At 40.9% G+C, this 12388-nt stretch overlaps 3 protein-coding genes across 3 annotated transcripts; all 3 read right to left on the reverse strand.

The window, feature by feature from the left end:
• Positions 1 to 326: 326 nt before the first annotated feature.
• On the reverse strand, positions 327 to 7923 carry LOC116223743 (acyl-coenzyme A thioesterase 1-like). Its single transcript, XM_031581593.2, has 4 exons — positions 6906 to 7923; positions 6604 to 6806; positions 5106 to 5746; positions 327 to 1057 (listed from the first exon to the last, which is right to left on the reverse strand). The coding sequence occupies exons 1-3, from the start codon at positions 7414 to 7416 to the stop codon at positions 5141 to 5143; spliced, it is 1320 nt and encodes a 439-aa protein (XP_031437453.1). The 5' UTR covers positions 7417 to 7923; the 3' UTR covers positions 327 to 1057; positions 5106 to 5140.
• Positions 775 to 5098, reverse strand: LOC116223745 (acyl-coenzyme A thioesterase 1-like). Its single transcript, XM_031581594.2, has 3 exons — positions 2857 to 5098; positions 2555 to 2757; positions 775 to 1698 (listed from the first exon to the last, which is right to left on the reverse strand). Exons 1-3 carry the CDS (start codon positions 3365 to 3367, stop codon positions 1093 to 1095), a joined length of 1320 nt encoding a protein of 439 aa, XP_031437454.1. The 5' UTR covers positions 3368 to 5098; the 3' UTR covers positions 775 to 1092.
• A 1226-nt stretch (positions 7924 to 9149) lies between the features above and the next one.
• Positions 9150 to 11943, reverse strand: LOC105899441 (acyl-coenzyme A thioesterase 5-like). The gene is made up of 5 exons (XM_031582140.1): positions 11935 to 11943; positions 10380 to 10875; positions 10065 to 10271; positions 9888 to 9895; positions 9150 to 9782 (listed from the first exon to the last, which is right to left on the reverse strand). The coding sequence occupies exons 1-5, from the start codon at positions 11941 to 11943 to the stop codon at positions 9189 to 9191; spliced, it is 1314 nt and encodes a 437-aa protein (XP_031438000.1). The 3' UTR covers positions 9150 to 9188.
• Positions 11944 to 12388: the final 445 nt, after the last annotated feature.

The following is a 12388-nucleotide window of genomic DNA, read 5'->3' on the forward strand; positions in this document are numbered from 1 at the left end:
CTCATTGTTCTTATTGGACGCGGCTATGTATACAGCACTATTTATAATCTATTTAGCCCACTTTTGAGGATGTTCGGGTGTTTTCCTCTTTATCGGTAACGTTGAATCTAACCACGGGAGCCGCCATCTTGCCATTCTGTTGACAAAAAGCAGCTACCTCATTGGTGTAGAACGATCACGTGTCGAAAAGTGCCAGCACTCGCGACCAAGATCCTATTACGCTCTGAAGAAACTAATTCGGCATAAAACATAGACGGACCACAAATTGACTGGAAAGTCAGCAACGAACTTTTTTTTGGTAGCTAAGCACGACTCGTTCTTTTTTATAAGCTAAAGATTGTGTAGATGCACGACTGTGGAGCGGGTTGAAACGAAAACAGTGTTCACATTGCGGCCTAATAGGCATAGATCGATTTAAATGCCTGTGGCCAATTTGTTATGTGGCTTTTCGTATACAAGGTGCAGGAAGTGAGCAGCCCATGGGACGACAGTTTTAAAGATGTCGGTGGTCAATATCCTACGTCCAAGACTGAAGTAGCTGAAGTTGGCCATTGACATTAATGGGTGTGATACCTACTCACTCTCTCGGGTCTATATACATTTCTGTATACCCACAGTTCTGCCTTTATACTCTTAGGTTTGCAAATAGGTAAGTCTATCAGTGATGCGCAGTTACGCTAATTGTGCAGGACTAAAGGAAAGTGTCACAAATATTTACAGACATTTAGCCGAAAATGTATTTAAAGCAACAAGAAATCTGATCAGAGATTTGAATGCACACATCACTCAATTATTTATTAATAGGTTCAGATTAAAGGGTTTGATTAGGTTAAAGGTGAAATATGACTCAGTTCAACCCCTCAGGACAAAAGAACAGGAAATCCTGATTATTATGGTGTTGTATCTGAATTTGATACACAAGCACAGATTAATCTACTCTGGCACACAAGCCTGCCCTGATTTCGAAGTCATGACAATTCTGCAGATACACTGCATGATTTTATGATTAGTGTGTTCACCATAGATGCCTCCTGAAAAACTCCTGGACCCTCTTCCAATGGACAGACTAACTTGTACACATTCTAAAACACACTACAGCATGGCTTTAAAACTGGAATGATCACTGTTTAAATGCTTCCTGAAAAACTCCTGGACCCTCTTCCACAGATCAACCTGGGCCTCAGCATGAGCTTTAGGCTCCCCTCCCATCACCACTACTGTGCCCACTACTGGGTGGAAACTGCTGGGGCAGTGGGGCATGTAGGGAACATCCAGGAAGTGACCTGCCTTCGGGTATCTCACCACCTCAAAGTTCTCTTTCCCATGATCTCGAAGCCGTTGAGCAGCCTGTTCGCTGAATAAAACACTGTTCCAGTTCCTGTCGTCTTCAGACGCCACAAACATGAAGTGGCAGTTTGCACGCTCAATGGGAATCACAGAGGCCTGGTTCTCTTCCATCATGGGATCTAGAAGAGCATCCCTTATATCCAGAAGTCCATCCTTTCTGAAGATTATTTTGTCTGTGTCAATGTTGAGAGGAGGGATCACTGTGCCTTTACAGTGAAGGGGAAACACAGTGTTAGCGTTGCAGCCATTGATGAAGACAGTTGCGGAGACCCCAGGAAGGAATGCTGACATTGCAAGGGCTAGATCCCCACCCTTGGAGATGGAGAGGATCCCTATGCCTGGTCCCTTTACCTGAGAAAAAAATTATGTATTTATTTGCAAAGAAATATAAGGCCTTGGCTGATGACGATACCGATATCATCTTCAGACAAAACCTACGCGCTCTCTTTTTGTGCTTCTATGTTTTCTGTTTTAAATGCCAGTTCCCTACCTTTGCAAATTGGGATGGGGGCAGACAGTCTCAGAGACGACTGAGTGGTGCGTGGAAGCCAGACTGAAGCATGCAAGTGAAATTGTTAATTAAGAGTGAAGTAATAAATCAACTTGTTCTTCAAAATAATGTAAAGTTGTCCATTGTCATTTATGTAGGCTATTATATAATGTCAAATAGGCTAATATATAGATTATATTTTTAATAACATTTCTCAGACCTGTAGATTAAGCCGGATATGATTTTGACACGATTTAGCAATAGTAATAATCATTCGTTGTGGTTTAAAATCGGAGGAAATATACGAATGCATAAATTTCACAAGTGAACAGATGTAGGAGTGAGAGAAAGAGAGAGGGAGAGAGAGAGAGATAGAGGGAGAGAGATAGAGATAGAGGGAAAGAGAGAGGGGGGAGTGAGAGGTCAGGTGTTGAGGAAAAACATTAAAAAAAATTGAATTGAACAAATAAATAAATAAATACATAAATAAATAATGCTCTCAAATTGAAAGACCACGCTCTATTAAAGATAGGGAAAAAACCTTCTGCCTTCTGTTGTCTGCCATCTCAATTGAAAATAAAACATTTTAAACTTAAACTTCAAAACCTACACGTTGCAGTTTCCTTAATAGGCAAAGTTCATCATCTCTGTCTCACTTCTGCACAACTCAGTTCACAAGGACACTGCCGTCAAACTGAACATCCTTCCAACACTAACCTTGGGGTGAGCCCGCAAGAATGTCACAGCTTCCTCAAAGTACTCCAGGTCAAGTTTATCCATGACTTTAGGCAAATCCTGATAACCACGATATGCCAAAGCCATGACAACATAACCTTTATTGGCTAGCAAGCTTGCTCGTAGTTCTGTCAAAGCACCACCATAGTGAGGCACATCCAGAATGGCAGGGGAGGGACCAGGTCCTGTAAAATCAAGATTTTTGTAAATCATGTTTCAGCGTTCATCATTTTCAAGAGATTTTAAAACAACAGGAAATAACACATTAACCTATAGTGACTCACCAGGTGGCAGAAACAGTGAACCCCTTATACTGCCACCTTCCAAGGGAACTTTCTGCACACCATCTCCCAGAAATCGCCTCTGGACGGTGTCTTTGGCAACGACCAGTCCATTGCACGTCACCTCTATGTCAACTGACAGCGGCGTCGACACATCCCTCTTGGTTAGCCTACTGTGTGGAACCAATGGTCTCATCGAAGTAAACAGTCCCATCGCCTCAATTCCACTGTAGCTGCCACCCAACGAAGGACATCTCGCCAAGTCAATATGTCCATTTTTGTCAGAACAAAAAGTGGCCAAGGCCTCGAAGGAAACGTTTCTACTGTCTATAAGTTTGGATCGCACCTCAACATATTGTTCAGGGGGAAGTCCCGTGACCTTCACGTCAACAGGCTCGTCAAAATAACGGCATGGCCCGGGTGAAAGTTGTAAGGCCACCCTCGAGTCCAAACTCAACTTTGCCACTATACCTTTCCAATACAGTGTCCAAACACTCCTCTTCAAAAAAGTCATTCTTTTTTATTTTCACTCTTCTTCGCGTGCAGTTCCACCAGAGTTAAAACAGTTTTATTAGCGCCGCCGTGTGTTTTGGTTAGGAATGGCAGCAGCTATTGTATTTTCAAATTCCCCAGCAAATATTTCTCCAAGGCCTACATATTTATCCACAAAAAGTGTATATAGTAATTACACCGATAATTCGATGAGACAATTAGGTCGGTTAGGTTTTCCAGGGTAGTTCGAGGTGTTGGGCTACTGGGTTAATGTGACATATTAAATATTAGAACACCTCATACATTTAAAAATTTTTTACATGTATGTTTGCCTATAATTGCCTATCTTTATGATCACCACCTTAAAAATCAAACCAAATTGTTGACAGCAAAAGCACAGTACACATCTACCTAAACAACTGAAGAACATTTTTGGAAACTGTAAAGGCCTAATGACAACCTTAGTGACGAGAATTGAGTTATGATAGCATGTGACATCTGGATATTGACTATTTTGCTGAAACAGGCAGTTAATTAAGCAAAATATATTCAGTTATGTTTAAGGAAATAAATAAGGCCACCCCATAACAGTGTCCTGATTTCAGAAATTCAACTTCCCTTTCCTGAATTCTTCATTGCAATCCGTTTGAATTCTTATCAAGTCTACAGGATGTCCTTCATTATGTTTTTCTCATGTACAAGGTCAGTTATATTACAGCAACATTGTGGTAACATGCCAACACCGGCTATGTAAGAGGCATGCTAGACACTAGGCTTGCTAGAAGCGTTACCATTAAAACATAATTGATTCATATGCACAAGAAAAAAGAATCTTCCGGGTGTATGTTGATTTAAGGAACTGCTAGTCATCAACCCAACAACATAAAAGGTAGCTTGCTTTATCTATTTATTATTTCACTGTCCAAATTTTCAAACACCTGCATCACCCAACATTGTGATACCTTTATTTTTGAGCACCACACGCTGAACTCTTTGTAGATTCATTCCCAGGACAGAGATATTGTTCACTGGAAACCAATCTTCACTCTTGTAACTTTCATACGGCCTCCATAGATATGAAAGTGCATTAAAGCATAATAGACATATTTCTTTGTGCAGAGGTTTATGTTTTAAGTCAAAGCGATTTTGTTAAAATGAATACATAATTATGAAAAATCCTGGTACAGGAGAAGTGCCATCAGAAAACACTATAATATATTTAATAAATTTAAATAGTTAATGTCCATGTCTTAGTCAATGGCTTAGTTGGAATTGACTGGTCTGTTGCCTCTCACACCAGAACTGCTCTATCTGTAGGCACTGTGCAGTGTCAATGGTTGCCCAGTTGATTGGGCCTGTGGTCCCTGCTCTTACAAAGTTAGGTGTGCTTCTCCAGACAGACTAATGTATCACCAAGACTGAGTTTGGCTTTAAACAGGTAAATCTCTATTGAAGGTACCCTTAGGTCCGAGAGAACCCTTTGCAGAAATCTAGAATAACATTTAGAATGTCTGTGTCAGTCTCTGTATAGTACAGCAGTGCTCAACTGAGTACACACTCATGAAGTGACCTGGCTTTTGGGGGAATTACTGAAAACATAAGACAGAAAGGCAGAAACAACCTACTAAATATCTATTTACCACACCACCTGTTAGTAAAAGTAAATGTCATTACAATTACATACACACTCAAGCGAATCTATACAAGTGCATTCACCAAGCCTATATTTAAGGCCCTACATCATTCAGTGAAATGGGAAAATGGACAGACTAACTTGTACACATTCTAAAACACACTACAGCATGGCTTTAAAACTGGAATGATCACTGTTTAAATGCTTCCTGAAAAACTCCTGGACCCTCTTCCACAGATCAACCTGGGCCTCAGCGTGAGCTTTAGGCTCCCCTCCCATCACCACCACTCTGCCCACAGCTGGGTGGAAACTGCTGGGGCAGTGGGGCATGTAGGGAACATCCAGGAAGTGACCTGCCTTCGGGTATCTCACCACCTCAAAGTTCTCTTTCCCATGATCTCGAAGCCGTTGAGCAGCCTGTTCGCTGAATAAAACACTGTTCCAGTTCCTGTCGTCTTCAGACGCCACAAACATGAAGTGGCAGTTTGCACGCTCAATGGGAATCACAGAGGCCTGGTTCTCTTCCATCATGGGATCTAGAAGAGCATCCCTTATATCCAGAAGTCCATCCTTTCTGAAGATTATTTTGTCTGTGTCAATGTTGAGAGGAGGGATCACTGTGCCTTTACAGTGAAGGGGAAACACAGTGTTAGCGTTGCAGCCATTGATGAAGACAGTTGCGGAGACCCCAGGAAGGAATGCTGACATTGCAAGGGCTAGATCCCCACCCTTGGAGATGGAGAGGATCCCTATGCCTGGTCCCTTTACCTGAGAAAAAAAATTATGTATTTATTTGCAAAGAAATATAAGGCCTTGGCTGATGACGATACCGATATCATCTTCAGACAAAACCTACGCGCTCTCTTTTTGTGCTTCTATGTTTTCTGTTTTAAATGCCAGTTCCCTACCTTTGCAAATTGGGATGGGGGCAGACAGTCTCAGAGACGACTGAGTGGTGCGTGGAAGCCAGACTGAAGCATGCAAGTGAAATTGTTAATTAAGAGTGAAGTAATAAATCAACTTGTTCTTCAAAATAATGTAAAGTTGTCCATTGTCATTTATGTAGGCTATTATATAATGTCAAATAGGCTAATATATAGATTATATTTTTAATAACATTTCTCAGACCTGTAGATTAAGCCGGATATGATTTTGACACGATTTAGCAATAGTAATAATCATTCGTTGTGGTTTAAAATCGGAGGAAATATACGAATGCATAAATTTCACAAGTGAACAGATGTAGGAGTGAGAGAAAGAGAGAGGGAGAGAGAGAGAGATAGAGGGAGAGAGATAGAGATAGAGGGAAAGAGAGAGGGGGGAGTGAGAGGTCAGGTGTTGAGGAAAAACATTAAAAAAAATTGAATTGAACAAATAAATAAATAAATACATAAATAAATAATGCTCTCAAATTGAAAGACCACGCTCTATTAAAGATAGGGAAAAAACCTTCTGCCTTCTGTTGTCTGCCATCTCAATTGAAAATAAAACATTTTAAACTTAAACTTCAAAACCTACACGTTGCAGTTTCCTTAATAGGCAAAGTTCATCATCTCTGTCTCACTTCTGCACAACTCAGTTCACAAGGACACTGCCGTCAAACTGAACATCCTTCCAACACTAACCTTGGGGTGAGCCCGCAAGAATGTCACAGCTTCCTCAAAGTACTCCAGGTCAAGTTTATCCATGACTTTAGGCAAATCCTGATAACCACGATATGCCAAAGCCATGACAACATAACCTTTATTGGCTAGCAAGCTTGCTCGTAGTTCTGTCAAAGCACCACCATAGTGAGGCACATCCAGAATGGCAGGGGAGGGACCAGGTCCTGTAAAATCAAGATTTTTGTAAATCATGTTTCAGCGTTCATCATTTTCAAGAGATTTTAAAACAACAGGAAATAACACATTAACCTATAGTGACTCACCAGGTGGCAGAAACAGTGAACCCCTTATACTGCCACCTTCCAAGGGAACTTTCTGCACACCATCTCCCAGAAATCGCCTCTGGACGGTGTCTTTGGCAACGACCAGTCCATTGCACGTCACCTCTATGTCAACTGACAGCGGCGTCGACACATCCCTCTTGGTTAGCCTACTGTGTGGAACCAATGGTCTCATCGAAGTAAACAGTCCCATCGCCTCAATTCCACTGTAGCTGCCACCCAACGAAGGACATCTCGCCAAGTCAATATGTCCATTTTTGTCAGAACAAAAAGTGGCCAAGGCCTCGAAGGAAACGTTTCTACTGTCTATAAGTTTGGATCGCACCTCAACATATTGTTCAGGGGGAAGTCCCGTGACCTTCACGTCAACAGGCTCGTCAAAATAACGGCATGGCCCGGGTGAAAGTTGTAAGGCCACCCTCGAGTCCAAACTCAACTTTGCCACTATACCTTTCCAATACAGTGTCCAAACACTCCTCTTCAAAAAAGTCATTCTTTTTTATTTTCACTCTTCTTCGCGTGCAGTTCCACCAGAGTTAAAACAGTTTTATTAGCGCCGCCGTGTGTTTTGGTTAGGAATGGCAGCAGCTATTGTATTTTCAAATTCCCCAGCAAATATTTCTCCAAGGCCTACATATTTATCCACAAAAAGTGTATATAGTAATTACACCGATAATTCGATGAGACAATTAGGTCGGTTAGGTTTTCCAGGGTAGTTCGAGGTGTTGGGCTACTGGGTTAATGTGACATATTAAATATTAGAACACCTCATACATTTAAAAATTTTTTACATGTATGTTTGCCTATAATTGCCTATCTTTATGATCACCACCTTAAAAATCAAACCAAATTGTTGACAGCAAAAGCACAGTACACATCTACCTAAACAACTGAAGAACATTTTTGGAAACTGTAAAGGCCTAATGACAACCTTAGTGACGAGAATTGAGTTATGATAGCATGTGACATCTGGATATTGACTATTTTGCTGAAACAGGCAGTTAATTAAGCAAAATATATTCAGTTATGTTTAAGGAAATAAATAAGGCCACCCATAACAGTGTCCTGATTTCAGAAATTCAACTTCCCTTTCCTGAATTCTTCATTGCAATCCGTTTGAATTCTTATCAAGTCTACAGGATGTCCTTCATTATGTTTTTCTCATGTACAAGGTCAGTTATATTACAGCAACATTGTGGTAACATGCCAACACCGGCTATGTAAGAGGCATGCTAGACACTAGGCTTGCTAGAAGCGTTACCATTAAAACATAATTGATTCATATGCACAAGAAAAAAGAATCTTCCGGGTGTATGTTGATTTAAGGAACTGCTAGTCATCAACCCAACAACATAAAAGGTAGCTTGCTTTATCTATTTATTATTTCACTGTCCAAATTTTCAAACACCTGCATCACCCAACATTGTGATACCTTTATTTTTGAGCACCACACGCTGAACTCTTTGTAGATTCATTCCCAGGACAGAGATATTGTTCACTGGAAACCAATCTTCACTCTTGTAACTTTCATACGGCCTCCATAGATATGAAAGTGCATTAAAGCATAATAGACATATTTCTTTGTGCAGAGGTTTATGTTTTAAGTCAAAGCGATTTTGTTAAAATGAATACATAATTATGAAAAATCCTGGTACAGGAGAAGTGCCATCAGAAAACACTATAATATATTTAATAAATTTAAATAGTTAATGTCCATGTCTTAGTCAATGGCTTAGTTGGAATTGACTGGTCTGTTGCCTCTCACACCAGAACTGCTCTATCTGTAGGCACTGTGCAGTGTCAATGGTTGCCCAGTTGATTGGGCCTGTGGTCCCTGCTCTTACAAAGTTAGGTGTGCTTCTCCAGACAGACTAATGTATCACCAAGACTGAGTTTGGCTTTAAACAGGTAAATCTCTATTGAAGGTACCCTTAGGTCCGAGAGAACCCTTTGCAGAAATCTAGAATAACATTTAGAATGTCTGTGTCAGTCTCTGTATAGTACAGCAGTGCTCAACTGAGTACACACTCATGAAGTGACCTGGCTTTTGGGGGAATTACTGAAAACATAAGACAGAAAGGCAGAAACAACCTACTAAATATCTATTTACCACACCACCTGTTAGTAAAAGTAAATGTCATTACAATTACATACACACTCAAGCGAATCTATACAAGTGCATTCACCAAGCCTATATTTAAGGCCCTACATCATTCAGTGAAATGGGAAAATGGACAGACTAACTTGTACACATTCTAAAACACACTACAGCATGGCTTTAAAACTGGAATGATCACTGTTTAAATGCTTCCTGAAAAACTCCTGGACCCTCTTCCACAGATCAACCTGGGCCTCAGCGTGAGCTTTAGGCTCCCCTCCCATCACCACCACTCTGCCCACAGCTGGGTGGAAACTGCTGGGGCAGTGGGGCATGTAGGGAACATCCAGGAAGTGACCTGCCTTCGGGTATCTCACCACCTCAAAGTTCTCTTTCCCATAATCTCGAAGCCGTTGAGCAGCCTGTTCGCTGAATAAAACACTGTTCCAGTTCCTGTCGTCTTCAGACGCCACAAACATGAAGTGGCAGTTTGCACGCTCAATGGGAATCACAGAGGCCTGGTTCTCTTCCATCATAGGATCTAGAACTACGTCCCTTACATCCAGAAGTCCATCAGCTGTGACAGTAACATTCTTAAGGTCCATTTTGGTGGGAGGGATGACCATATCTTTGTAATGGAGAGAAAACTGGGTGTTGGCATTGCAGCCATTGATGGAGACAATTGCTGCGACTCCAGGAAGGAATGCTGATATTGCAAACGCTAGATCCCCACTTTTGGAGATGGAGAGGATCCCTATAACCTGTTCCCTTTACCTGAGAAACATCATTTAATTATTAGCAAATAAATATCTCACAGAAATGCCATATTTTAACATCTGTAATACAACTAACCACAGGAAGGAAACATTGCCTTCTGCTGTATGCTATCTCAATTGAAAACAAAATATCTGGAACTTCATCTGGAACACCAACACGTTGCCGTTTCCTTAATAGGCAAAGTTCAAAGTTCATCATCTCTGTCTCACTTCTGCACAACACACTTCACAAGGACACTGCCGTCAAACTGAACATCGTTCCAACACTAACCTTGGGGTGAGCCCGCAGGAATGTCACGGCTTCCTCAAAGTACTCCAGGTCAAGTTTATCCAAGACTTTGGGCAAATCCTGATAACCATGATATGCCAAAGCCATGACAACATAACCTTTATTGGCTAGCAAGCTTGCTCGTAGTTCTGTCAAAGCACCACCTAAGTGAGGCATGTCCAGAATGGCAGGGAAGGGACCAGGTCCTATAAAAGCAAAAAATTTTGTTAAATCATGTAGATGGTTTCGGCGTTCATCATTTTCAAGAGATTCTATAACAACAGGAAATAACACCTTAACCTATAGTGACTCACCAGGTGGCAGAAACAGTGAACCCCTTATACTGCCACCTTCCAATGGAACTTTCTGCACACCATCTCCCAGAAATCGCCTCTGGACGGTGTCTTTGGCAACGACCAGTCCATTGCACGTCACCTCTATGTCAACTGACAGCGGCGTTGACACATCCCTCTTGGTTAGCCTACTGTGTGGAACCAATGGTCTCATCGAAGTAAACAGTCCCATCGCCTCAATTCCACTGTAGCTGCCACCCAACGAAGGACATCTCGCCAAGTCAATGTGTCCATTTTTGTCAGAACAAAAAGTGGCCAAGGCCTTGAAGGAAACGTTTCTACTGTCTATAAGTTTGGATCGCACCTCAACATATTGTTCAGGGGGAAGTCCCGTGACCTTCACGTCAACAGGCTCGTCAAAATAACGGCATGGCCCGGGTGAAAGTTGTAAGGCCACCCTCGAGTCCAAACTCAACTTTGCCACTATACCTTTCCAATACAGTGTCCAAACACTCCTCTTCAAAAAAAGTCATTCTTTTTTATTTTCACTCTTCTTCGCGTGCAGTTCCACCAGAGTTAAAACAGTTTTATTAGCGCCGCCGTGTGTTTTGGTTAGGTATGGCAGCAGCTATTGTATTTTCAAATTCCCCAGCAAATATTTCTCCCAAGGCCTACATATTTATCCACAAAAAGTGTATATAGTAATTACACCGATAATTCGATGAGACAATTAGGTCGGTTAGGTTTTCCAGGGTAGTTCGAGGTGTTGGGCTACTGGGTTAATGTGACATATTAAATATTAGAACACCTCATACATTTAAAAAAAATGTACATGTATGTTTGCCTATAATTGCCTATCTTTATGATCACCACCTTAAAATCAAACCAAATTGTTGACAGCAAAAGCACAGTACACATCTACCTAAACAACTGAAGAACATTTTTGGAAACTGTAAAGGCCTAATGACAACCTTAGTGACAAGAATTGAGTTATGATAGCATGTGACATCTGGTATATTGACTATTTTGCTGAAACAGGCAGTTAATTAAGCAAAATATATTTCAGTTATGTTTAAGGAAATAAATAAGGCCACCCCATAACAGTGTCCTGATTTCAGAAATTCAACTTCCCTTTCCTGAATTCTTCATTGCAATCCGTTTGAATTCTTATCAAGTCTACAGGATGTCCTTCATTATGTTTTTCTCATGTACAAGGTCAGTTATATTACAGCAACATTGTGGTAACATGCCAACACCGGCTATGTAAGAGGCATGCTAGACACTAGGCTTGCTAGAAGCGTTACCATTAAAACATAATTGATTCATATGCACAAGAAAAAAGAATCTTCCGGGTGTATGTTGATTTAAGGAACTGCTAGTCATCAACCCAACAACATAAAAGGTAGCTTGCTTTATCTATTTATTATTTCACTGTCCAAATTTTCAAACACCTGCATCACCCAACATTGTGATACCTTTATTTTTGAGCACCACACGCTGAACTCTTTGTAGATTCATTCCCAGGACAGAGATATTGTTCACTGGAAACCAATCTTCACTCTTGTAACTTTCATACGGCCTCCATAGATATGAAAGTGCATTAAAGCATAATAGACATATTTCTTTGTGCAGAGGTTTATGTTTTAAGTCAAAGCGATTTTGTTAAAATGAATACATAATTATGAAAAATCCTGGTACAGGAGAAGTGCCATCAGAAAACACTATAATATATTTAATAAATTTAAATAGTTAATGTCCATGTCTTAGTCAATGGCTTAGTTGGAATTGACTGGTCTGTTGCCTCTCACACCAGAACTGCTCTATCTGTAGGCACTGTGCAGTGTCAATGGTTGCCCAGTTGATTGGGCCTGTGGTCCCTGCTCTTACAAAGTTAGGTGTGCTTCTCCAGACAGACTAATGTATCACCAAGACTGAGTTTGGCTTTAAACAGGTAAATCTCTATTGAAGGTACCCTTAGGTCCGAGAGAACCCTTTGCAGAAATCTAGAATAACATTTAGAATGTCTGTGT

The sequence above is a fragment of the Clupea harengus genome, chromosome 15 (assembly GCF_900700415.2).
Source record: "Clupea harengus chromosome 15, Ch_v2.0.2, whole genome shotgun sequence".
NCBI classification, from domain to species: domain Eukaryota; kingdom Metazoa; phylum Chordata; class Actinopteri; order Clupeiformes; family Clupeidae; genus Clupea; species Clupea harengus.

Bases quoted from the DNA above. Each gene is read 5' to 3' on its own strand.
- LOC116223745 (XM_031581594.2), bottom strand. From the start codon at position 3,367: ATGACTTTTTTGAAGAGGAGTGTTTGGACACTGTATTGGAAAGGTATA. The intron at 2,758-2,856 runs GTGAGTCACTAT...TTGATTTTACAG, and splicing joins TTCACTGTTTCTGCCACCTG to GACCTGGTCCCTCCCCTGCC. The intron at 1,699-2,554 runs GTTAGTGTTGGA...TTTTTTTCTCAG, and splicing joins TCTTGCGGGCTCACCCCAAG to GTAAAGGGACCAGGCATAGG.
- LOC116223743 (XM_031581593.2), bottom strand. From the start codon at position 7,416: ATGACTTTTTTGAAGAGGAGTGTTTGGACACTGTATTGGAAAGGTATA. The intron at 6,807-6,905 runs GTGAGTCACTAT...TTGATTTTACAG, and splicing joins TTCACTGTTTCTGCCACCTG to GACCTGGTCCCTCCCCTGCC. The intron at 5,747-6,603 runs GTTAGTGTTGGA...TTTTTTTCTCAG, and splicing joins TCTTGCGGGCTCACCCCAAG to GTAAAGGGACCAGGCATAGG.
- LOC105899441 (XM_031582140.1), bottom strand. The intron at 10,272-10,379 runs GTGAGTCACTAT...TTGCTTTTATAG, and splicing joins TTCACTGTTTCTGCCACCTG to GACCTGGTCCCTTCCCTGCC.